The 26,991-nt window shown below is 42.8% G+C and overlaps 1 protein-coding gene across 1 annotated transcript in view; it reads right to left on the bottom strand.

The window, feature by feature from the left end:
- Positions 1-508: 508 nt before the first annotated feature.
- The window catches only part of LOC116225160 (NACHT, LRR and PYD domains-containing protein 3-like), a 38,775-nt gene continuing 12,292 nt past the window's right edge, over positions 509-26,991 (bottom strand). The window contains exons 8-11 of the mRNA XM_031586999.2: positions 18,418-18,498; positions 16,013-17,995; positions 5,194-5,367; positions 509-686 (exon numbers count right to left, since the gene is read on the bottom strand). Of these exons, the coding sequence (XP_031442859.2) occupies positions 509-686; positions 5,194-5,367; positions 16,013-17,995; positions 18,418-18,498 (2,416 nt within the window). The remainder of the gene's footprint in view (positions 687-5,193; positions 5,368-16,012; positions 17,996-18,417; positions 18,499-26,991) is intronic.

Raw genomic sequence — 26,991 nt, 5'->3', positions numbered from 1 at the left:
TGTGTGTATATAAGGCCGGGCCACGTCTAGCCAGGTAGAGCGTGTGTGTGTGTGTGTATACTGTATATATAGGGCCGAGGCACGTCTAGCCAGATGTGTGTGTGTGTGTGTGTGTGTGTGTGTTTATTGGGCCGGGCCACGTCTAGCCAGGTAGAGCGGGAGTGGCAAACCATTTTTCAAACGTGTTAATGCGATGGAGAGCCTTTGTTTGAGTTAACTTAAGACAAATAAACCACTCTATATTTTAAGACGCGCATTGCCCAGATTATGTCGCTCTCAGAAGCAGCCGCTGAAAAGCTGCCACTACACAGACCAACCAGTTACTGTAACACACATGTGCACCCACCCTTATTAATACAAGCACACACACACTCAGTGCAGGTTGAAGAAAACAGACACACACAGGTCTGTTGTTGAGTGTCACTCACCATAGATTCTGCAGTTTGCAGTGGGGATTCCACACACACACACACACACACACACACACAGGTCTGTTGTAGAGTGTCACTCACACTAGTTCCTCCAGTTTGCAGTGGGGATTCTTGAGGAGGTCTGAGAGATGCTGAACTCCTGCATCATGAATCTTATTGCCTCTGAGGTCCAGCTGCTTCAAACTGCAGGAGGTTGATCTGGCAGCTGATTCTAAAGCAGCACAGCTCTTCTCTGTGAGGTAACAATCCAACAGCCTGGGAGAAACATAATGACACATCTGACTATTACACTCACACACCTCTACCTATACAACACACACACAGACTGTTGGAGCCGTTTTGTAAATTAAGTTTCCGAATTTATTTGAATTATTAATATTGGTAGGATGCCAATGCAATGATATTTAAGTTCATGAAAAATTGGAATTATGGTTTAAAGTTCTGCAAATGTGAATACTGTGATTGCCATGTTCTTGTCTGGCCAACTGTGTGTCTGTGTGTCTGTGTGTGTGTGTGTTCTGCCTGGCTGGAATTGACTGATTGATTGATGTCTAATTGACGTGTGACATAGGGCCGGGCCACTTTTAGCCAGGTGTGTGTGTATATATACGGCCGGGCCACGTCTAGCCAGGTGTGTGTGTGTGTGTAGGGATGGGAATCGAGAACCGGTTCCTGTTAAGAACTGGTTCCTAGTGGACCGATTCCTTGGAATCGTTAGCCAAAGTCCTTTTCGATTCCGCTATCGATATATATAAAAAAAAAAATACATTATTTTTTTTTAATGTAAAAAATAAAAAAAATTCAAAAATCAATATTTCTTTTTTAAAGTATATATAGCGGAATCGGAAAAAAAAAATAATGTATTTTTTTTTTCGATTCCGCTATAGATACTTTAAAAAAGAAATATTGATTTTTTATTTTTTTTTTATTTTTTATTCCGGTATCATGTAAGTGCCGTTTAGGTATGTCACGTGCATGCAGCTTTGTTTTGTTTTAGACTGCAGCCAACATGGTGTCTAGGCAGAGGTGTGGTTATATTTCACGCAAAAATATGACCATAGGGCCACTTGCAATTAGGGTTGGGTACCGAGAACCGGTACCAATATGGAACCGGTTCCAATACAACCGGTACCTACCCGGACCGAAATGCAACGCAGATTTCGGTGCTTCATTTCGGTGCCTGAGCCAATTGAACACGGTCGCTAGGCAGATTCTGTGGGGCACATGTAAAACTGCCCCAGCTCCCAATGTAAACTTTGTCCTGTGTCGCTCACGCTCATTGGTGTTTTCATAGCAACAGTCTTATCTGATAAATGCCGAAATGAAGCACCGAAATCTGCGTTGCATTTCGGTCCGGGTAGGTACCGGTTGTATTGGAACCGGTTCTGATATGACAGTGAAGAGCAGGCAAGCACAAACAAAACTAGCCATCAACCTTTTAACAGAGAAAATACCGAAAGGTAAACGGTCAAAAGTGTGGCTGTATTTCGCACAAAAAGATTCAAACATCGCGACGTGCACTAAATGCAACAAAATAATTGCGTGAAAAGAGGGGAGAGAAGGCAAGAGTCAACGGCAGATCAGCAACCGAAGACTGAAAAATATACGGAGATGACAGCTAAACTACCAACGGTAGTCTCTTAAAGGGGCAGTACACATTTTCTAGTACTCAGTGTGTTCAAGTAGCAAGAGTAACTATAAACAAGATAGAAAAGATAGGTATAAACAAATCATAGAATGGTGAAATTTCATGAAATAAATGCAAACAAAATAATACATTTTTGACTCCAAAGGCCAATATGCTCATATTTTTGCAAAAGAAGTTTGAAGCTGTTTTTTGTATTTATTTATATTTATTTAAGTATACTATAAACTGTTGTTTCCAGTTAATATAATGTTCATAGTTTGAAGTTAAAAAGTTTGAAGCTGTAGTTGGAAGCCAAGTGTTTTGTATGTATTTATATTTATAATATACTTTAAACAGTTCATATATTGTTCAATTTGAAGAAAAAAATTGCCTTGGCAATAAAAAAAGCCTTTCTTTAATGTCGTCAATCGTCGCTTTGTGCTTTAAAAAAAAAAAGTAGCGGTTCAGGCACCGTTTAGGCACCGGTATCGTTTTAAAAGTATCGGTTTAGCACCTGTATCGGAAAAAACCCAAACAATACCCATCCCTAATTGTGTACTTTCAGATACATATCTGTGTGTACAGGCCTCATCGACAGCATCGGAGAGGGTTTTCTCCTGTGCAGGTCATGCGATTAGTCAGGAAAGGTGTCGCATTTTGCCGGAGAAGGCAAATATGCTGATATTTCTACAAAAGAATTGCTGAAGTATTGAAGCTGTAGTGTGTGTACAGAGTGTGTGTGTGTGTTTTGTATTCATTTGTATTTATTTAAGTATAGTCTAAACTTTTGTTAACAGTTCATATATTATTTAAGTTTTAAGTTAAAAAGTGTTTTGTATTTATTTATATATATAATCTACTTTAAACAGTTCATATACAGTATTTGGCAATAAAAAAAGCCTTTCTTAAATGTTGTCAATCGTAATTTTTTTTATTTATTTTTTAATTTTTTTATAAAAGTATCGGTTCCGGCACCGTTTAGGCACCGGTATCGTTTTAAAAGTATCTGTTATGTACCGGTATCGGATAAAAACCAAACGATACCCATCCCTACTTGCAATGCTTGCAAAACGTCTCTTTTGTCTAAGGGGGGAAAAACTACCATTACGCCGAAACATTTGTCCATACTGCATGCAATAACTTTGCAGGAATGTCACGTTTTTGAGCGCTACGGAGTGACGATAACGTTAATGAATCTCAACCAAGCAACAGCAGCGCGGCTAACGTTAGCGCTTCAGCTGTTAATATCGAAGGTAAACTCTAACAGTCTATTGTCTTAGTGCCATTGGTTTCATTGTGTAAACCAGCTTTCACTATTTGTTTGTGTCAGTTTTATTGTTAGTTCAAGGAGAATACACTTTAAAAAAAAACAGCACTGTAATTGGCAAGTTCAAATATTATTTAGCACAGCGGTTCTCAAACTCTGGTATATCAAGGACCCCTAAACTGCCACAAATTAGACCAGGGAGGGATCCCTATTTGATAAGATTATTTTCCAGGCTCCCCCATCTGATTTTTGAGTTTAGATGTTTTATTACAAAAATTGTACGAAACCCATTACCAAATCAGTCATACATTCTGTTACTTATGGTTGGAATTATAGTCAAAACAAATACTTTTTTTCTTTGTTGGGACCCCCTAGCACCCCATCAAGGAAAAGGATCCCTAGGCTATGGGTCTCTGGACCCTACTTTGAGAGTTTGTTGACCTATTCTTAGGTTTGTTTTTGGCTATTTAAAAGATGTATATGCGGTGCATCATCTATTCAGAGAATATTATATAAAAGAAAATGAATGTAAACAAACCCGTTTGTAATCTTTTTGTACTTATTTTTCCTTGCCCAAAAATAATCGATAAGAGAATCGATAAGGAATCGAATCGATAAGCAAGAATCGTTATGGAATCGGAATCGTTAAAATCTTAAAATCAATTCTCATCCCTATGTGTGTGAGTATGTGTGTGAGTGTGTGTGTATATAGGGCTGGGCCACGTCTAGCCAGGTGAGCCGAAGTGGTAAACAATTTCTCAAGCACGTTAATGCGATGGAGCCTTTGTTTGAGTTAATTTAAGACAATAAACCACTGTATATGTTAAGACACGCGTTGTCCGGATTATTCCGGTCTCAGAAGCGGCCGCTGAGAAGCTGCCACTACACAGACTAACCAGTTACGGTAACACATATGTGCACCCACTGTTCTGCCCCTGGCAAGCATAGTTAATAGGTTTGGCAGTTTAGTGCCATCTAGTGCCCATTTTAGAATAATTTGCTTTTCTGTTGGCCATTTGCAGCAGCTACTAAAGCTTCATTTATTGTTTGCATGGTAACAGGAGCCGTCTCAGAATAATTCCCTTTTCCGTTGATACGACTAACAACAACACTTCTCTCTTTGTCCGAAGAAATTATCTATCGTTGTCCTTATATTAATTCCTCAGAACGCATCGTCTGTAAGTATAATACGTAAATACTTTCACTAAATTATAATTTGTAAGATAGATTTTAGTCATTTTGGTTATTTCTCTGATTATCTGTACATCACTCATCCTGCTGCCATGAAATGTGCTAAGCTACTTAAATGAAATGAGACTGACGACCTCAAGAGACTTTATTCTACTTTTATTCTAGACTATTATCTAATCGGATTTTAATGCGATAACGTAATTATAAAAACATATTTTTGTATTACTTTCAGTTTGACTCTTTTTCATCAATAAACCTAGAGCTTGGAGGCTAAATCCTGACTTTGCGTCTTTCATGAAAGGAGTTAGGCTGGCTGTCTATATGTGTTAGGATACAGACTTGGAGGGTAGTACACCCACCCTTACAAAAACAAACAAACACACACTTAGTGCAGGTTGAACCAAACACACACACACACACACAGGTCTTTTGTTGATTGCCACTCACCATAGTTTCTGCAGTTTGCTGTGGGGATTCCACACACAAACACACACACAGGTCTGTTGTAGAGTGTCACTTACATTAGTTTCTCCAGTTGGCAGTGGGGATTCAACACACACACACACACACACACACACATGTCTGTTGTTGAGTATCACTCACACTAGTTTCTCCAGTTGGCAGTGGGGATTACACACACACACACACACACAGGTCTGTTGTAGAGTGTCACTCACACTAGTTCCTCCAGTTTGGAGTGGGGATTATTGAGGAGCGCTGAGAGATGCTGAACTCCTGCATCTTGAATCTTATTGTAACTCAGGTCCAGCTGCTTCAAACTGCAGGAGGTTGATCTGGCAGCTGATGCTAAAGCAGCACAGCTCTTCTCTGTGAGGGAACAATCCACCAGCCTGGGAGAAACATGACACATCTGATTATTACACTCACACACCTCTACATATACAACACACACACACACACACACACACACAGACTGTTGGAGCCGTTTTGTAATTTAAGTTTCCGAATTTATTTGAATTATTAATATTGATAGGATGCCAATGCAATGATATTTAAGTTCATGAAACATTGGAATTATGGTTTAAAGTTGTGAATACTGTGATTGCCATGTTCTGTCTGGCCAACTGTTTGGCTGTTTGGCTTTGTGTCTGTGTGTGTGTGTGTGTGTGTGTGTGTATATATGTGATGTGATTGACGTCTAATTGATGTGTGATATAGGGCCAAGCCACGTCTAGCCAGGTGTGCGAGTGTGTCTGTGTGTTCTGTCTGGCTAGAATTGACTGATTGATTGACGTCTAATTGACGTGTGATATAGGGCCAGGCCACGTCTAGCCAGGTGAGTGTGTGTGTGTCTGTGTATATATGTGTATATATATATATATATATATATATAGGGCCGGGCCACGTCTAGCCAGGGCCCCATTCGTCGTAAGGGTTGAAGCTAAGTTAATCAATTGTCCTTTTAGCACGTTAACATTAGTGAGCTGATTGAGAACAGCAAATATCGGTTCGTCAACGGCTCTTCCGCCTCCAAATCATGTGGTTAATTTCAACCAGGCTAAACTTATCAGGGCAATTGTGCGTGCACGTCCTACTTCAAAAGGCAGGAAAGGTCGATCACCAAAACAATGATTTTCTAACGGTATAATGGTTCTAAATTCAAAGAAAAGGGCTTTTTTTCTCCGCTGGCGAGCAGGAGATGAACATGAACGCTTATGAAGAATACAAGACCATAATCATGGGAAAATTCAACACCGCCACCGCTGTGAGAGCAAGACAAGAGGGATGTTTATAGGATTATATCTATGTATGAAAACGTGACGGCAAGTGTGGACTGCTGCAGATGATAACGCTACCGGTTAGTAACTGTGAGGTTGCTGGTTCGATTCCCCTCACCTCCTACCTCAGTGTAGTTTTACATTTCCTTGCAAGTCGCTTTGAATAAAAACGTCTGTTAAATGACTAAATGTAAACGTATTAATAACAAATGCAATACATTGAAGCAGTGAAAATAAATTGTGTGTATTTCTCACTATTATTTCATTTTCTACAATAATGATATGCTATGGTGTACTAATAACACTGTCATATAATTATGAGTGCTTTGTTCTCCGCATCACAGACACTACAAAAATGTACCACTCGCAAAAAAGTCAATGTTCGACTGTGGTGTTTGCAATAAATGACTGGAGAAGGTCTTGTAAATTAATTATTCCTTGTCGGCTGAATCGATAGCGCTCATACAAGAACTCATCATGATGAAATAATGGATCATGGCGATCGCAAATAGCTCTCTCCCTACGCTAATCTAACTATCTAATATCAGTCCTTGGTCAATGGGATCCCTCCTTTTTCCGGGGTGTGGCAAGCTTATCCAGCTACACTTCAGTTAGCCTGCGCTGGAGCAGGTTAGTGCTAATTGATATGTTACTTTGGTGATTTATCGAAAGTTGCTTCCACGAACCAAAAAGAGGGGCGTTTTTTATCTTAGCCTGAAAATTAGCTCGCTAAACCGTATAGCGAGCTACGACGAATACCCCCCAGGTGTGCGTGTGTGTGTCTGTGTATATATATAGGGCCGGGCCACGTCTAGCCAGGTAGAGCGGAATTGGCAAACATCCAATTGCACCCACCCTTACTTATACAAGCACACACACACTCAGTGCAGGTTGAACCAAACACACACACACACACAGAAACACACAGGTCTGTTGTTGAGTGTCACTCACACTAGTTACTCCAGTTTGCAGTGGGGATTCAACACACACAAACACAGGTCTGTTGTCGAGTGTCACTCACACTAGTGTCTACAGTTTACAGCAGGAATTTCACACATTCACACACACACACACACACACAGGTCTGTTGTTGAGTGTCACTCTAGTTTATCCAGTTTATAGTAGGGATTTCACACATTAGTTTGACATTTTGCAATGGGGATTCAACACACACACATACACACACACAGGTCTGTTGTTGAGTGTTAAGTCAAGTGGTAAGCAACGTTAGCTTTGGCTAGTCAGATTCACTCCGTAACTTACTAGCTCAACGGAATTGTCACTATACAATAAAAAAAAAAACGGTCTGATGTCAAACGTACATAAATCGAAGGTCAGTGTCGGATATACACGAGGGCAAAGGGCAAAACTGCCCCTAGGAAATATAATTTTGCCCCTGATATCACTAGGAGAGGGGCAAAAAATGCCCCCATAATTTCCTCTAATAATAATTTAATGAACTTCAAAAACATCGTAGCCTATATGACCCGGTCCAGTTGCCATAAAATGTTTTAGATTTTCGCCTTGACTGATGTTGCGTGTGCGTGAAGAACCGAACGTTCTAACAAAAAATATAAATGGAGCGCAGACCTGTGGCTGCGAGTGTGAGAAGAAATGAGGATCAGCAGTCTCCGTCACCATCTCAGGTTCCAAAAGATAACATTTTCATTTGAAAAATGGAAGCTAGATTGGCTTGGGGTGGAGGATGACGACGAGGAGAATAAGACACAAATTTATTTCAAGGCATGTCGGATTTGTGGACAACGAGTTGCCAAATCGTTGTCAATCCAGCACAGGCACACTGACTTCATCAAGTGGAGCGAAAACATAAAGAAATACATGGCCTTTTGTCACCAGGCGCCAAGCAACACGCCATCGCCTACGGTGAATGATAACTAGTAATATATATTTTTAAATTATTTAGTTCGGTTTAGCTAGTTAAACGTCAGCTAGTTAAACGTTAGTTAGCTAACGTTAACTAGCTCTGATAGTGCGTTAGCTACAAAGGCTTGCTTGCAAGCTAGCTAGCTAACTAGTCCTATCTGTATTTCCTGTACTATGGTAGGTACATGATTTAAGGTAACAAAAAAAAATCAATAAATATAATAAGTTATTATTATAAAAAGAAAGACAAAACTTACAATTGTTAAAAGTTGTTTAAAAATAATAACAATAAATAACCACAAAGAAATAAGAATACAATTGAATATGATTGTCTGATTTATGTTTTCTGTTTGTTTTTTGTTCAAAAAATCTAAGAAAACACTTTGAATTTGTAGAGTACTGCTTAATATTCTTATTATTGCCTTTTGATGACAATCCCCATATACTCTAAGCCTAAATAAGTATGTTTATTATTTTGAACATAGTTAAATGTTATTTGACAAGTTTCAAAAAGTGCCCCCAATTTTATTTTAAATGCCCCTGGATTTCAGTCAGTGGGGGCAAAAATTGCCCCCTAAAAAATATGTAAATTTCCTACCCTGTCGAAGGTTATGTATGTAACCACGGTTCTATGAGCTTTCAGCGCTGGATTTCCATCGCACGTACGTGCAGGTCGAGTGTTAATACCAACAAAGTCACCTGTGACCTGGGTGACGTCCTCAATGTGCACCAGCACAAAAGGCCGGCCCACCCAGGAAGCGCCCTCTTGGCAATCTTCTTGTGCAGATTCCGAGTGACTGCCAAGGTCTGGCGGTCATCCAAAACTCATAGAACCGTGGTTACATACGTAACCTTCATTCTATTTCGTTTCTCCTGACCGCCAGAGGCGGTGCTTTCAGCACTGGATGACTAATACCAACAAAGTCACAAGGTAATGTACCTTACTCCCGCTGTAAGGAAGTAGGAAGAACAGCTGCTGCCACTGGGTTATGAGGGACCACGTAATCCTATAAAACCTCGCAAATGTGCAGGTTGAAGCCTATGATGCAGCTGTACAGATATCTGAAAGGGGGGACACCTCTTAGGGCCGCCTACGATGTACATACACTCCTGGTTGAGTGACCTCGGACCTGAGGGACCGGAAGGCTACTGCTCCTATAGGCACCTATATAGCCTATAGCCGTTGTTTTGATAAGCTGTGCCCTCTCCCTTGTCCTGAATGACAGAGAAACAGTGAATCAGACTGACGGAATTCCACAGTCATATCAATGTAAGCCCTTGGTGCTCTCACTGGGCACCACAGGTAGGTGCTCCGGCCCTGCTCATCCTCCTGAGCTGGGGCTCAAAAGCAGCCAGACTGAGGGGCTGGTTTGTGTAGGATGATGAAACATCTCTGGAAGAAAGGCCGGATTCGGCCACAAGTTCCCCCTGTGCCTCCAGGGTTCCAATATAGGCATTCTTGGCTTGGCCTTCGTTTAGCCGATGCCATGGCCAAGAGAAAAGAGGTCTTCATAGACAGCCATTTCAATCCCACCCTCTCTAGAGGTTCAAATGGGGACTGACAGAGTGCATCTAGGACTATAGGCAAGTCCCAAGAGGGCACTGGGTTTCGCTGAAGTGGCCTTAGTCATTGAGCACCTCTAAGGAAGTGGGTCACTAACGTATGGGACCCCACTGTGCATGGCCGAGATGGCGGCTGCGTATACTTTCATGGTGGAGGCTGCAAGGGACTGGAGAAAGCGGAGTACCACCGGTACAGGGCACCGTGTCAGGTCCTGCTTCTGTGCTTGGCACCACTCACAAAGAAAAACAAAAACCTCCACCTGTTAGCGTACAGCGCATTGGTGGAGGGTGTCCGGGAGCTGTGGATGGTCCGTACAACCGCTGGGTCACATGACCCTAACAATGGCTCTGGCCCTTCAGAGGCCAGACCCAAAGCTGCAGACGAGCTGGTTTCGGGAGCCCCCCAGCTGTGAGAGGTGGTCCAGCCTCACAGGGAGGCACCACGGCTCCCTGTCTAGTAATCTGTGGAAGATTGGTAACCAAACTCTTCCCGGCCATTTGGGGGCTATTAGTAACACCTTATGGTTCCCTCTGAGAATCCTTTCCAGAGTGGGCAGGATCAGTGGTAGTGGGGGGAAGGCGTACAGCAGCTGGTTTTGCCACGCACGGGCCAGTGCATCCTGGTCCAAGGGGCTTATAGATTCCTCCTGAGAAAACCAGAGGGGACAGTGCGTCGTCGACTGTGAGGCGAAAAGATCCACCGCTGCCTTGCCCTATCTCTGCCAGGTCGTTTCCACCACTTGTGGATGCAGCCTCCATTCCCCAGGAGGTGGGTGCTGCCGGGATAACAAATCCTCGGCCGTGTTTTGAATGCCTGGCAAATGCATTGCCCTGGCAAATGGAGGGTATGCCCACAACCACAGCTGCTGTCGAGGATTGTCTGGACCTTGTGCTCCCCTGGTGGTCTACCTGGTAGACCACTGATGTGTTGGCTGTTCCTACCAGGACATGCTTTCCTACCAGCACTGGAAGAAACTGTTTGAGCGCCAGCAGAACAGCCTGCAGCTCCAATACATTTGTGTTGTTCCTGCTGCCAAGGACTCCAGAGACCTCTGACAGTCCTGCATTGCCATACAGCTCCCCACCCTGCCAGAGAAGCATCGTTGGCCACCACTTCTCTGCGAGAAGGTATGGACCCCAAGGGGACCCCCTGGGTGAGATATGTCTCTCCCCTCCACGGACGTAGCTTTGCAAGGCAAATGGAAGTGACTCTGACCAGCTTGTGCCTGTGATAAGTGGGGTGCAAGCCAAGATCGTTCAGCCAAATTTGAAGAGGCCGCAATGACAGAAGGCCCAAAGGGACCACCGATGAGGCTGCTGTGAGCATCCCCAGCAGTCTCAGATATGATTTGAGGGCCAGAGCCCTGCCTCTCCTGAAATGACTGATGAGCTCGAGGGTGTTGTTGACCCGTTGTTGAGAGGGGGTAGCAACCATCGGCCGTGAGTCTAGCTGGATGCCAATAAAGACGATCTGCTGACTGGGCAACAGGGAGCTCTCTTCCTGGTTTATTTTTAGCCCTGGTAGCATAAGAGATCAGCAATGCTTATTCTCTGAGGGCCTCTCCCCTTGACTGGGAACGGATCAGCCAGTCGTCTAGATAGGGGAAAATGCGCATCCCCCCTGGCCTGCAGTGGGGGACAGTGCCGCTGCCACACATCTGGCGAAGACCCTTGGTGCCAGCAAGATCACACAGAACTGGTAAGCCCTGCCCTCGAAAGCAAAACGAAGGAACTGTTTGCCGAGGTGTGATAGGGACGTGAAGTATGCATCCTTTAGGCCGATGGTTGTAAACCAATCTCCTTGCTTGATGCCTGACAGCACATCCGCTGTACGCAGCATGTGGAATATTAAAATCTTGAAATGCGTGTTTAACTGTCTCAAGTCTAGTATAGGTTGAAGGCCGCCGCCCCCTTCTTTGGGATGACAAAATAATTCAATTAAATTCAATTTTATTTATATAGCGCCATAACAATACAATTGTCTCAAGGCTCTTTACAGAGCCCAGAGCCTGAAAATAGGTGGAGTAGAATCCACTGTTTTGTGCCCGCCTGTCTAATGGCTCGGTGGTCGACGTCGGAACCATAGAGGGCCTCTGTCTGCCGGGAGCCTCACAGCTCAGACTGGCAAACTGTTGTCTGGCATGTGTAACCTGTTGGCTGCACTCCAGTGCTTGCTGTGCGGCAGGACCAAACATCTGTCCTGAAATGACAGGAAGAGACAAAAGGGCTTTCCTGCACGGTTCCAAAAGTGGAGACTGGGCCAACCATATGTCGGGCCTGGGTTAACCAGCCCACGCAACTCCCTGTCATGTAGGCAAACGCCTGCAGGGAGGTGTCACTCAGACTCTGTGCAGAGGAGTCGGCTTCAGAAGTCTGCATTGTCTGAGACAGGGCTAGTACCAGGTGTGACATTGAATACCCAAACGTGCAATACGCGCTGCTGCGTCATAGGATTTTACCATGTAGTCGTACTGTCAAACGGCCACTGTGGCCGGGGCAGCGAGCATCAGGCCGGAGTGCTTCACCCGGCGTGAGCACCAGGGCAGCAACGGCTGGTTCAATATTGGGCATGGCGATCAAGGCCATGGGCAGAGGCATCTTGCGCCTTCCCTCAGAGCCCTTCCAGTTGTGGTGTGGCCCGGTACCCCAGGGAAACTGGGATAGAGTAACAGGGGGCTCTCTGAAGCCTTGTGGAGAGGAACATCCTCCTTGAGGGATCCAAAGCTGGCGACAGTACTTGGAGGGATGCCATCTTCCGAAAGAGGACTGTTGTAGCCGTTGTAGCGAGAGCAACTACAGGCTTGCCAGCCGTTGGTTGCAGATTTAGAAGCAGAGTCTTTTATCTCTGCGAACTCCAAAGTCAAAGTGGTCTTAACCTTCGTTCTAAACCTCCTTTTACGGGCAAGCGGAGTCAATCTTGGCCTTCATTTGCCCCCACCATGAGGTTTCCCGGAATCAGGCATTCCGGCGTATGCATTGCTTAGGAGGACATGCACTTGCGTTCCCCGTTGCCGCTCAGAGGGGCCCGGCATTCAGCCATGTAATGAACATGCAATTATCTAATACATAATTTTATTTATCTGTTTATAGGAGTGATATTTTACCAGCAGCCTTAGCGAATAACACTAGGCCCTGTTATACAAGATAGTTACTGTCTAAGAGCGAGCACACCCCTCTACACAGTCATCTGAAACCAAATAATGAATGCTGAACAACTGAAATATGCGGGGTGGAGAACAATCGCCCGCTCAAACTAGGCATTCTATTATGGACCAAGCCTCAATATTAACCACCTGATCATGGCAATGATCTCTCTTACGTTATGTAAGGTAGGCTTCAGTTTAAGAGCGGACACACTCGTTAACAGTTACCAAAATGAGATGCTTTAGAACTGAAATTGCAGGGTGTAGAACTAAATCACACGCAGTCACCAACCGTGTTGGTAAAGTTCTCTTTTCTACATGAACCAGTTCAGTTCAGTTCAGTTCAGTTCATAGTTCACAAATTTTTAAATGAACTAGTTCAGTTCATAGTATATAATTCAAAATCTCGAACTAAGTTCACAGCTCCAAAAAATGAACTACAGGTATTTCAGTTATTTTTTTTCCAATATGTTGCGAGCTATAATTTGTCTAAATCTCTATCTGTCTGCAATACCGCTCTCGGCCTCTACGCACTTCGGCCCCCTCACACTTGACAGCCAGACAGTAGAAGAAAGCACAAGCAGCGATTGACTGGTTTGGCAACCCTGGATACAGGACTGTAACCGGTGTGTCTTTCGCCTGGAAGTCTCTAGAAATCTGCTTTATTGAACGAAAAAAAAAAAAAAGAGTGGACGTGCCGTTCACAGTATCGTTCATCACAGTAATACAGTACGTTCAGTTCACGTTCACCAAATTATGAACGAGTTCATGAACTTTCGCTCAATGAACGCTTTCAGGTACAACACTGGTCACCAATCAGTAGGTAAACGTAGCCAGTATCCAGCGTTAACACAAGTCGACAGGAGTAAAATCCTGTTTGTTTACTTAATTGAATGCTTATGGCGAGAACACCGCTTGCAACTTTATAACAACAACGGTACAAAACCAAACTATGCGAGGAACTTACAACTGATAATTAAACCCACTTGTTAAGCAAGTTGGAAGGCGAGAAACACCTATACTAACAGCCCAATGCCTCTTAACCTCTGAGCCTCTGAGCCTCTGAGCCTCTGAGCGTCAACACTACAAACGGCACAAAATAGTAGAGGAAAACTCGCCCTCTTTCTGTTGGATTATCCGCTGTTGATTTATGATGCTAATCGCAGTCTTTTGAGGGCGAAAATTCGCAGCTCCAACATACGGTTCTTATTACCACAACGGTACAGAACAATTACTATGCGAGGAACTTCCAACTCTCGCAACAAGTGGGTTTAATTATCAGTTGTAAGGCGAAACACCTGTACTGATAGCCCAATGTCTCTTAAACCATTACCCGAGGGTGAATACTACACACGACCCAATAGTAGTACTTACCTTTTTCGCCTGTCAACATACTCACCCAATATGGCCGTAGCCTGCCGGGTAGCTGTTTAACTGACAAATACTGAGGACACTGCACCTAGAGAATACCGGCGAGAGCACCGTTCAACTGGGTTAATTTCAACCTGTGCCGTAGTGAGCGATTATTTGCCTCAAGGCTTCGTTTAATGTATATCATGCTCCGGTATTGCTGTTTCATATGGACTGTTATTATTGACACACACGCATTCAAAGATTACGCAATGGCGGAGAATCAAGAGAACAGCCATAGAAGGCAGAAATAAGGTGCCATTTCTCATTTTCAAATTTGTGAACTATGAACTGAACTAGTTCATCTAGAAAGTGAACTTTCCCAACACTGTCTGTAGATATTAACGTTGCATAACAACGCTGTCGGCGTGCAACTCCCTCAGTTTAGTTTTCAGTAGGATAGTGACAAGTTTAGTTCTTAGCTAATTCAGTGGCAAAGTAGTTGACCATACTGTGTGCCTTATACGTTTTGAGTGCTTAAATCATTATTGTTCGACATTTGTGAGGCATTGTGTGCGTACCTTATGAAAGTAAGTGTTTTCATGAAGTAACTACTGTGATAGATCGTGTTTGTAGTTGGGCTACATGCAAGCGCACGTTTGCTATTAGAAGCGATTAGCATGCTAAGCGGAGATTTAGCTATGTTCTGTTCTTATGTTGATTCCATGTAATAAGGATGGGTTCATCCTGTTAAGTTAAGATTTCGACTGTTTAATGTAATATGGATGAGATATTAAAGTGTTGGACTTGGAATAAAAACCCGTGTTTGACAGGAATAACAGTCAATTGCTTGGTCATTGCTTGTCATGTTGTGTGACGCACTATTGATATTGTTGTTTAAAAACGCAAAAGTACTTTTTTTCAGATTACTCGAATAATCGATGAAATAATCGATAGAATACTCGATTCCTAAAATATTCGATAGTTGCAGCCCTAGTGTGCAGTCCCCTAAGTGTTCCAACACTGGAAGACTTAATGAGAATCAGTACTGAGGGCCCCTCACAGCTTGACGCAGAGCCCAGTGTGGAGCGCTGGGTGTTTGCAAGCAAAAGAAGGCGTAGACTGATCTTGTGGGACGTGATCGGGGTGCGTGGGGGAGAATACGCGAAACTGAAATGTGCGTAACTAGAGGCGGGTTAAAAAGGACTTGATGGAAGAATACGGCCCTATGGGAAGGGGTGGGGGCGCTGTGGGTCACACTACTACTACCACCATTACTATAACTACACACACACAAACACACATACATATACCCAACCTCTCTGTCTGTCTCTCTCTCACACACACACACTTACATATACACAACCTCACTCTCTCTTTCTCACACACACACAGATACCCAACCTCTCTCTCTGTCTGTCTCTCACTCACACACACACCCAACCTCTCTCTCTCTCACAAACACATACAACTAAACTATACTTCTCTCTCCCTTAGCCACACACACACACAACACACAAAATGCAGTCGCCCTCAAAATTACACACACAGACATGCACACACACAGACACACCTTACCTCACTTGTCACAGGATATCACACATACTGACCCATTATAGGGTGACACACACACACACAAACAAACATCAAAGGGTGCAACACACACACCTTACTCCACCACACATCAAATGGTGTCACGAAGAGCTCAACACACACACACACACACAACATATATTACACAGTCACTATACTTCATGCATCATAGCATAACCCCCGCCCCCAACACACACACAGTCACAGATTACAGGTTTACTTACAGAGCTAATGTGACCACTGGCAGCAGCTTCTGAAGAACATCATCTGGGCTGAGGAGTTCAGTCAGATCTTCCTCTGGTGTCTTCATGTATTTCTGAAAGTCAAACTCATCCAGCTGCTCTTCGGAAATCTTAAACTTCAACTTTTTGGTGTCCCACCTTCCTGGTAAGAGCATTTCTACAGACAGAGTTCCTGAGCTCCAGTCAATGTCCTCCACTCCAGCATGGTGATTCAGCTCATTCAGACAGTAGAACAGGTTGATTCTTCTGTCTGACGAATTCTGGTGTCTGATCTTCTGTTTAACACAGTGGACTGTTTGCTCAATGCTCTGTGATTGGCTTCTTGTCTGTGGCAGCAGGTGTCTTAAGAGATTCTGATTGGACTCCAGTGAGAGGCCCAGAAGGAAGCGGACGAAAAGGTCCAGATGTCCGTTCCTACTCTGTAAGGCCAGGTCCACTGCAGTCTTGTGTAGGTCATGAAGTGTTGCAGCTCTGAAGAGATCAGAGAGCTGAGAGGTTTGCTGTTGGTCAGGCATACTCTGTAAGGCCAGATCCACTGCAGTCTTGTGTAGATCATGAAGTGTTGCAGCTCTGAACAGACCAGAGAGCAGAGAGGTTTGCTGTTGGTCAGGCATGTTTCTCTCTCTGTTGCTGAAGCACAGGAACACATATAAAGCTGCAAGAAACTCCTGAATGCTCTGATGCACAAAGCTGAACACCTTCCCCTGGTACAGCCCAGACTGCTCTCTGAAGATCTGAGTACACACTCCTGAGTACACTGATGCTTCTGTGACATCAATGCCACACTCTCTCACATCTTCCTCATAGAAGATCAGATTGCCCTTGTCCAGCTGTTGGAAAGCCAGTTTTCCCAGTTTGAAAATCATCTCTTCGTCTGTCTCTTTTCTCTCTGTGTACTTTTCTTTTTTGGTGCTTGTCTGAATGATCAGGAAGTGTGTGTACATTTGAGTCAAAGTCCTTGGCATTTCTACTTTCCCTGATTCATCGGAAGTTCTCTCTACAACAGTGGCTGAAATCCAGCAGAAGACTGGAATGTGGCACATGATGTAGAGGCTCCTGGATGACTTCAGGTGTGTGATGATTCTGCTGGCCAGGTTCTCATCACTGATTCTCTTGCTGAAGTATTCCTCTTTCTGTGGGTCGTTGAATCCCCTTATTTCTGTCACCCGGTCCACACACTCATGTGGGATCTGATTGGCTGCTGCTGGTCGGGTGGTGATCCAGAGGTGAGCAGAGGGAAGCAGATTACCCTTGAAGAGGTTTGTCAGCAGCACGTCCACTGAGGCAGGCTCTGTCACATCACAACATCTTGGGTTGAAGCAGAAATGTAGAGGAAGTCGACACTCATCCAGACCATCAAAGATGAAAATGATTCTGTGCTCTGAACCTGTGAAGATCCTTGTATCTTTAATTCCTGGGAAAAACATCTGAATAAGCTCCACCAGACTGAGTTTTTTCATTATCATCAGGTTCAGCGCTCGGAAGGAGAGAGGAAATATGAAGTGGACATCTTGATTGGCTTTTTCTTCAGCCCAGTCCAGAATGAACTTCTGCACAGAGACTGTTTTTCCAACACCAGCCACTCCCTTTGTCAGCACTGTTCGGATGGGTTTGGGTTGTCTGCGTGAGGGTTTAAGTTCATCATTGACCATTGATGACCATCCTCTTCCCCTCTCTGTAAAGTAACTGTCCCAATCTTCAATTAAGGGTTTAAAGATGTCACTGCATTTGATTGGTGTGTCTGGTGCTGCTTCTCTCCAGGATGCTCTCTCTATCTGTCTGACCTCATGATCATCATTGACCTCTCCTCTTCCCCCCGGTGTGATGTAGAGCTCTGTGTAGATCTCATGGAGGAGTCTGGCATCTCCCTGATTTGGTACGCCCTCAATCAGATGCTGAAACATCTTCTGCAGATGAGACTTGTGGATCTGAAGCATTTGTAAATGTTTTGGACCAAGTTGGCAACTGTGTGTGAAAATAAAGACAAATAATTACAGATGTAATTAAAAAACACACACATACACACACACACACACACACACAAACACACTATTTGATGGACCAGTGTGATTGGGATGTAGGTAGATTCCACACACTCATTCACATGTGATTAATGAACTCCAGCCCTGTTCTCCCCTCATGCTCCTTCCTCGTGTGAGTAATGCTGAAGTGACTTGCAGGGACTAAGTTTCATATTTCCTCTGCAGTCATTCTCTCTCGCTTTCACCACATTTCACCTGCTGATGCTGGAGGGCTGCAGGAGTTCTGGAGGCTGCATCATTAGTACCTTAGACTTTGTCTATCCAGTGTGGTGAACAAATAGTACACAGACATTGATTTTGGGCTATTTCATTTTCGTCATTTGAATACTACAGCAATTATCTTACTGTCGAGCAGGAGAGTCTCCCAGTCTTCTGACGTCAGATGGAGGCACCATAAACTCACTGGCAGAGACGGGTGAATTTGACCTGGGATTAGAGCACAGTGTGGAGTTGTTAGCCTATATAATCCAGGACTGAGCCCATACTGATGATTCATGATGAACAAATGAACCCATGATCTTAGTGTTGTTGGCATCTTTCTCTACCAGAGATACAGGAATGCAAACCAGCACACCCAGAAAGACCGCTGTGAACTGATAATGTCGTCTTGATCACTATTCCTACAAGGCCAGCACTTTTACTGTCTGTATTTCGCAGCTTGACACATGGACATGGCAAGCATGACACGTCTGATCCTGCTGTATAGTTAAGGACACACACACCCCTCACTGTGTCATATTACTGTCATGTTCTTCACATGAAAGAGAAATTAAAACTACCTATTTATTCTGCTTTTATTATTGTCTTGCCTGTTCAAGATTGTGAGCCTGTTGCTGCTAATGTATTGTATGAATTTCCCCACTAAGTTTGTGAAAATTTGTGAAAGTGCATTTGAATTTTCTCACGCTCTGTAGTGGTGAGGAAGGGGCTTTGGCGTGTGTGTTTGTTGTGACGTGACGCGGGCTGTTTAGTTTTGATGTTACAAACTCTTCTGTCTCACTCAGGGTTTTTCCTGGGTCAAAATGGGTCTTCGGTGCTAAAAAAAAATCCACGCTATGTGCGCAAAATTACCCAGAATCGCCGCTCCATGTATGGTTTAAACCGTATTTCAACCCATCGTTCAAGCACACCGAGTACAGTGCTCGCCTTCTGCGTAGGAGTAACGCCTATCTATTCAGGAAAAGTACTTGTACTCGAAGTACACTAACTAAACTAAAGTAAATTGTAGAGACAGAGCAGCATTTTCATTTCACCTTCCATGTTAATTTTGATGTTATAGACACCCGAGCGCAAGCAACCCCCAGTGCCATGGCAACCAAACGTCCCTGTCCACAATAAACGCATGTTCACAAAGAGTGTCCCCTTCCTAAAATTAGATGGAATGTTGGAGAAGTAACGCTGGCATCACGGTGTAAAAAGGATGAAATAACAATCACAGAATTTAAGGCACCTGCACTGAACAGAAGGGAAAGGCACCTTTACGGTCCTGTTCAACCCTTAAAAAGCAAATATTTTTGGAAAAGCATCGTTTCAGTGTCGGAATATGCCGTTTTAGTGTGGACAGAATGGCTAAAGAAAAATATGTATGCGTTTCTATATTTAGTGTGTACGGGGTCTAAGTTTGCAATAACCTCGTAAACCAAAATCTCTAATTCTAACTTTTCAACCATGGTGACAGGAATATGTACCCATTCTCTCCTATTTTAGTGGCGCACTATTAACACTAATAAGCGGGGTTAGGCGCAGATTACGCGACAAGGTTCTAAATACCACGGAAAATGCGGAAAAATACTGTGATATGAAAAATATGCGGTTTGGCAAAGGTGCAGATTAAGCTGCGGTCGCAATGTTAGTAAATGAGGCCCTCAGTTTTTTGTCTCAAAAAAGTACCACAATTACCGCCGACTGATTAAGTCAGGATTCCACAGGTTGATAATTGGGTGCTTGCTTAGAAGCAAGCTATTGTCCGTGCACATCACAGTTGCGTCTTGATCAGACAAGAAGACACACTCAATCTTTCTATCAATGCGATTACTATTGATCAAAACAGAACGAGGGTTCGGCTGTACTTGAAAAATACTATTAAACATATTTGCAGACATGCATTGCACGAGTGATTAATTGCGATGACGGCTCCAATAGAAGTTATAGCGAGCACATAGAACTTTATATATATTTTCTAATCAATGTATTTATTCCCAGGTGTTTTGCAATTTCCTTTTATTTTCTTCATGCCTACACTATATATTATCATTCCAGGTTAAGAATACCAATGGAGGCTGCGTTGGAAATCGTTAATCAAACTTTTGTCAGCATTTTGAGTGTAAATTTCATTCACATTTGTACAGGTGTATTCGTGCACGTCGGGCTGGCCCTCGCAGCGGATCAACAGTTTACAACCGCACCAGTTATCAATGATAATATTAATATTATTATATTCGAGATGCAACACAAATCTATCCGCTCTCCTCAGAACGAGCTGAGCTTTCATTGATAAACCAATGCGGTAGTCTGCCTCTCCCGAGGCCCCGCGGTCTACTGGTACTCGTTTAAACGGGTAGACAAATCAAATAATAGCCTACACCTGTGTAGGTCCTCAACATAGCAGATATTTTAATACATTGAAAGCCATGAATACTGAAAATGGAATGTTATGCTCAAAATCACCGCCGAAGGATGCATACGCAAGTTGAGTAATTGGCAGCTGGCCGCTCTGTCCATTCGCGCACCTCACAGTTGCGTATTGATCAGACAAGAAGACACGCTTATCAACTCGATTACTATTGATCAAAACAGAACGAGGGTTCAGCTGTAGCCTACTTGAAACATACTATTGAGAACATATTCGCTCACATGCATTGCACGCGTGATGAATTGCGCCCACAGCTTTTAAATTCTTTTTTTTGCCTTAGGCGCTCGGGATTTGTCAAAGGCGCTCGGGAAAACGGCTTAGGCGCGCGCACAAATTTTCTCTATGCAGGAAAAACCCTGTCACTATTGAATTGTCATGAGTAATGCAAACGATGCACAAGTTATTTTTAAGCTTGTTGACATTCTTGTAATCGGAGGTGAGGAGAGTAAGCTAAATCTGTACACAAGTAAAAGTATTGTTACTTTATAATAATAATGACTCAAAAGTAAAAGTATAATGAGTTGAGATTATATTTAAATGTGGGGTTATGCCCAAAATAAAAAAATTCTAAATACTTGTCAGAGAAATACAATGTAATTTGTATAGTAAATCACATTCTGAATAAACCACATAAAAATAAATAAATAAATAAATAAATAAATTCATTAATTAATGAATGAATGAATGAATGAATGAATGAATGAATGAATGAATGAATGAATTAATTAATTAATTAATGAAAAACTATAGGCTGGAGGGCTGCTGCTGGCCATTTGCTGCTGGCCAATATGTTAAGTGTGCTATCAGGGGGAACAACACACTTGACCCCAATATGTTAAGTGTGCTACCAGGAGGAACAATACGTTTGACCACATGTACTCCAACATAAAGCATGCTTACAGAGCTGCACCCCTCCCCCACTTAGGACAGTCAGATCCCCGTTCACTGCTCCTCATCCCAGCATACACACCACTCAGAAGGAAAACAAACCTGAAGAGAAGCATCAAATACGCCAAGGAGGCTTACCAGAGGAAAATCGAGGACCATCTCATGAACAATAACCCAGCAACCCTCCGTGGAAACTATGTAAAAATGCTCTTCATTGACTACAGCTCAGAAACTGGCAGTGTGGTGCTTAGACAACAATCTGTCACTAAACACCTCAAAAACAAAATAACTACAGGAGACGAAGTGCAGACCCAGCCCCACCCCACATCAACGGGAACTGTGTGGAGAAGGTCCACACCTTCAAGTTCTTGTTCAACACCTTCATGTCAGATAACCTCTCATGGTCTGCCAACACCTCAGCAATAGTCAAGAAGGCACAGCAGCGGTTACACTTCCTGAGAGTACTCAGGAAAAACAACCTAGAGTGTAATCTGATGGTGGCCTTCTACCGCACCACTATCGTAAGTGTACTGACCTACTGCATCTCAGCATGGTACTCCGGTTGCACTGTGGCAGACAAGAAAGCCCTCCAAAAGGTTATCAACACAGCCCAACAAAATCACTGGCTGCTAACTGCCCGGCCTGTAAAACATTGCCCGCTCCCGCTACTTCGGCAGGGCCAATAACATCATGAAAGAATCTCACCCAGCCCACCATCTGTTAACTCTCCTGCCCTCGGGGAGACGGTACAGGTCCTCCAGAGCAAGGACCACACGTCTAAAGGACAGTTTTATCACGAACATTAAACTCAGACATGCAATAAATGTGGGATTTCATTGTGCAATATAAACACATTAGTAACTTTATTTCTACTGCAAGTAGGGTTGGGTACCGAAAATCAGTTCCAATATGGCAAAGGTTCCTATACAACTGCAGACTAAACAGAGATGCCAGAAAAACTAAACCTAGTCTCTTAAAGGGGCAGTACAAGTTCACGTACTCAGTGTGTTCAAATAACAAGATTAAGTATAAACAAGATAGAAAGATAGGTATAACAAATCAGAAAATGGTGAAATTTCATGAAATAAATGCAAACAAAATAATACATTTTTGACTCCGAAGGCAAATATGCTCATATTTCTGCAAAAGAATTGCTGAAGTTTGAAGCTGTAGTGTGTGTACAGAGTGTGTGTGTGTTTTGTATTTATTTGTATTTATTTTTTATATACTGTAAACTGTTGTTAACAGTTAATATATTGTTCATAGTTTGAAGTTAAAAAGTTTGAAGCTGTAGTTTGAAGCCATGTGTTTTGTATTCATTTATATTTATAGTATACTTTAAACCAGTGGTTCTCAACCTTTTTTCAGTGATGTACCCCCTGTGAAATATTTTTTCAGCCAACTACCCCCTAACCAGCGCAGAGCATTTTTGATTGAAAAAAAGATGTAATACACAGTGCTATGCCATCATTGTCTGATTTGAGCTCTGTCCACATCCTCACTACAGAGAAAATCATCCACCTGAGGAAAGCAGGTGAAATCCCCCTGTGCAGAGGCTCTTCTCCAAAGCTCTGCTTTCTTCAGGAAGCCACCAACCTTGTCATACAGTTTTAAAATGCTGGTGTCTTTTCCCTGCAGAGACATATTCAGTTCGTTCAGTTTGCTGAATATATCTGCCAGATAGCACATCTTTGCAAGCCAGTCTGTGTCCTGGAACAAGGTGGCATGGGGAGATCTGTGCTCAATCAGAAATGTGTGTACTTCAGATCGTAATTCCAACAATTCCATTCCGACGATCAATACACATGGCTGGCACACACACACACACACACGAGAGCAATAGTAATATTAACTTATATCAGCGCAAACGCTCACAGGCACACCCACACGCACGAACGTAGGCCTACTGAAATAAATACAAATATCCCGCTTATTATACGGTTACTTCCCAAAACCATAGAAGACATTCCTACAAAATACCTCTTTTTAATGATTTTGTAGCCATTTTGTGATTTCCGCTAAGAAAAAATAGTTCTTCACACAAATGCGTAGCAACCCACCTTCTGACTTCAAGTTTCAATGACTTTCCGCTACGTTAAATTACCGGACTACTTGCGGATTGATATGAAAGATGTGAATTAGAAGCACAAAACCCGTTGCCAATGACAGCGGTCATAAACTTTTCGCAGCAGTGAATATCAAGAAATTACAGACCTGCGAACGCAGACATTTAACCCACATATGGCCCATACAAATCAACGGAACTTTTTGGAACATTCTGAAGAGCCGTATAATAACTATTTTCAAAGGATTTTTGAATGGATGCTTATTTTTATTATATCTTTAAAAAATCTCACGTACCCCCTGGACTGCCTTCACGTACCCCCGGTTGAGAACCACTGCTTTAAACAGTTAATATATTGTTCAATTTTATTTGCCTTGGCAATAAAAAAAAGCCTTTCTTTAATGTCGTCAATCGTCATTTTGTGCTTTTTTTTTTTTTTAAATGTAAGTATCGGTCAGGCACCGCTTAGGCACCGGCATCGTTTTAAAAGTATCGTTTTAGCACCGGTATCGGAAAAAACCTAAATGATACCCATCCCTAACTGCAAGTCACTTATGCCATCTCAGTCAACTTATTCCTGTGTATTGAAAGATCTCGTGATTTCGTCTTCGATCCAAGGTTACGGTTTTGCAGATAGTCAGGAACTCGGGAAAGTGTTCAACAAGAAATGGTTTTATTCCAGCGCAAACTGAACAATCCATACCAAGGTACACGAGAGGAATCTTTCAAAGTATTTGCAGAGACTTACGTCTCTTATACAATACAATTAACATGTAAACAAAAACATCAGGTATGGGAGGAGAAAGATGTGTCTGGGGGTAGGTATCAGAACTGAAGGGATGACTGCTAATTAATCTGGTTAGGACTCCCACCCTAATTTAATAAATATGTCTGTCCCACACCTAGTTTGGCAATCAACTAGCTGGCTTCATATAAAGGACCAGGATGCAAGCCTGATGGCTCTGGCTGCTTTCAGACAAATGGCAGGAACCAGACCTAATGGGTCTGGCTTTAAGACACCCAGGGATAAAGAGACAGCTTTGATGTCTCTGTAGGTTGACCATTTGTGCATACTAAATATCTATGACAAATATTGATTTCAATGAACAAAAATGGGGGAGTACTTGTACTCTATATCACTGCACTTTGTTGTACTCTTAATCTTTTTTTAACTATTGTATTGTTGTGTTATATGTTCTCCATCGTGGCACTGTCATGGCAAAAAGTGACCGGGCGCAAAAAAGAGCCCGGATTACGTAATATTGGCTTTTGAACGACTCTTGAGTGACAGTTGCTATACCAACGCTAGCATTACGTAACCCGGACCCTACCTAACCCAGGCACTTTTTGGCTATCAGTCAGCCTCAGTCTCAAGAGTCATTTGAAAGCCATCAGCTACTTTTTAGTCGCTTAATATTGTGCCTAAACTATGAAGTATTCCGTTTTAGCTACACCTTAATATTGTGCCTAAACTATGAAGTATACCTGCCGGTATCCTGTAAGTAAGCAAATTTCAAATGGTTTAGCCTCTAGCATCTCGTTAGCAATTCCTCCCGTTGTGCTCTATAGTTAAAGGTGGTGCAAACAATTCCCTGTTTTGTGAAAATGTAATTTTGGGTTCCGTCGGATATGTCTATTAATCACAACACATTAAGGACCTTCTTAAAGCAGCCAACAGAGGAATTGCTAATCGCTAACGAGATGCTAGCGGCGAAAACTGTTGAAATGTGCTTACTTTGACACTATAACAACTAGTGAGTCAACAACTTTCCTAACACAGTCAAACATCAAGCACATGGTTGTTTGCTTGGTTTATTGGAGGTAAAATACAGGCAAGCTGGTCTCAGGTAGCAAAGTATAATGCCAGATGCTCTGGGGTAAATCCAAAAAGAGCCCGTGTGAGGTAATGCTAGCGTTGGTATAGCAACTGTCACTCAAGAGTCGTTCGAAAGCCAATATTACATCACCCGGGCTCTTTTTGGCACGGGTCACTTTTTGCCATGACAGCACCAACAGGAGCAGAGCTCCAAATTGCATTGTATGCAAATACAATGACATAAAGGCTTTTCTATTCTATTATATTGTTAAAGTTATAATTGTGAATCTCTTAGCTAATATGTAAACAACACAAAAACAAGTCACACTAATGTTAACGCAAACAACTAATGGAAAAAAAGGCCTGTAATATATTGAAATATATTATAGTTGAAATTGCAAATATCATATTTTTGCTCATCCTTAGATTCTTTGCTTACTGTGCATCTTTTTTATTTAAATTTCAGTTAAAAAGGAATGTTGCCACTGGAAGCTGTTTGATGATGCATTGATCAGCCGAATGGTGAACTGGCAGTTTAAGATATTCGGTTTAGGCTACATTCTCATATTTTAACTTTTACCAAGATGATAAACGGGAGGACTGTTTTTGCGGTGCATGACTGGGAGTTGGGACATTTGTTGACTTCTAGAGGCCGCCAAAGGACTCTATACCTGTGTTTGGTGTCACCATGTGTTTTTGTGTTTACTTTGGTTGTCTATGTGCTTTAGTCCTGGGGGGTATTCGTCGTAGCTCGCTAAGCGGTTTAGCGAGCTAATTTTCAGGCTTCACGCTTGAAAAAGACATCAGATTATGTACACAGGTGAAAGACGTGTGTTAGCAAGGCTCCAGAGGCTAGGGCCCGTCTCGTTTCCATTGGTATTTTAACTTGAGTTTGTATGTATTGATTTTTGGTCAGAAGAAGATTCCATAACAAGTCTGTTGATGTCTTTGTAGTGACTGAACACTTTACTAAGCTGGTGTGTTCATACCCCTGTCCTAATCAGTCTGTGGTTTGGGTTCATTTCTTCTATGTGTATAGTTTTCTGGCATGTATTCATTAGAATCAAGTGTCGAGCTTTGAGAGCTCTTTAATAGCAGTGCTGCTCTTGTTAGCTGGGGTTGGGAAGTCTAACACCAAGCTGTATCACCCCATGGGGAATGGTCAAGCAGAGGGTGAACCGCACTACAACTACACTGCAAGGGGCCACAGGTTTTCTTCCTAATGTATGACCACACTGCCTGGTTGTTCGTCTTCTACTGGGTGGAGATACTGTAGACATGGACACATATGTTGAGTTTTTGGGGAAGGATCTGAGAAAGGCCATGGCCTTAGCTCAGTCTAACGCTGAGAAATAGCAGCTTAAGCATACAGAGCTGCACAACAGGAAAGCAAAGGGTCAGCCTGTTAATGTTGGTGGCAGAGTCCTGCTGGCCAACAAATGTGAAAGAGGGAAGAATAAGCTGGCAGATAGGTGGGATGGAACACGGTATACTGTCACACGTATCAAATCATAAGTC

Source organism: Clupea harengus, chromosome 20, assembly GCF_900700415.2.
Source record: "Clupea harengus chromosome 20, Ch_v2.0.2, whole genome shotgun sequence".
Lineage (NCBI taxonomy): Eukaryota > Metazoa > Chordata > Actinopteri > Clupeiformes > Clupeidae > Clupea > Clupea harengus.
The sequence above is the reverse complement of the archived record's forward strand: the minus strand, read 5'-3'. Positions and strand labels throughout refer to the sequence as shown.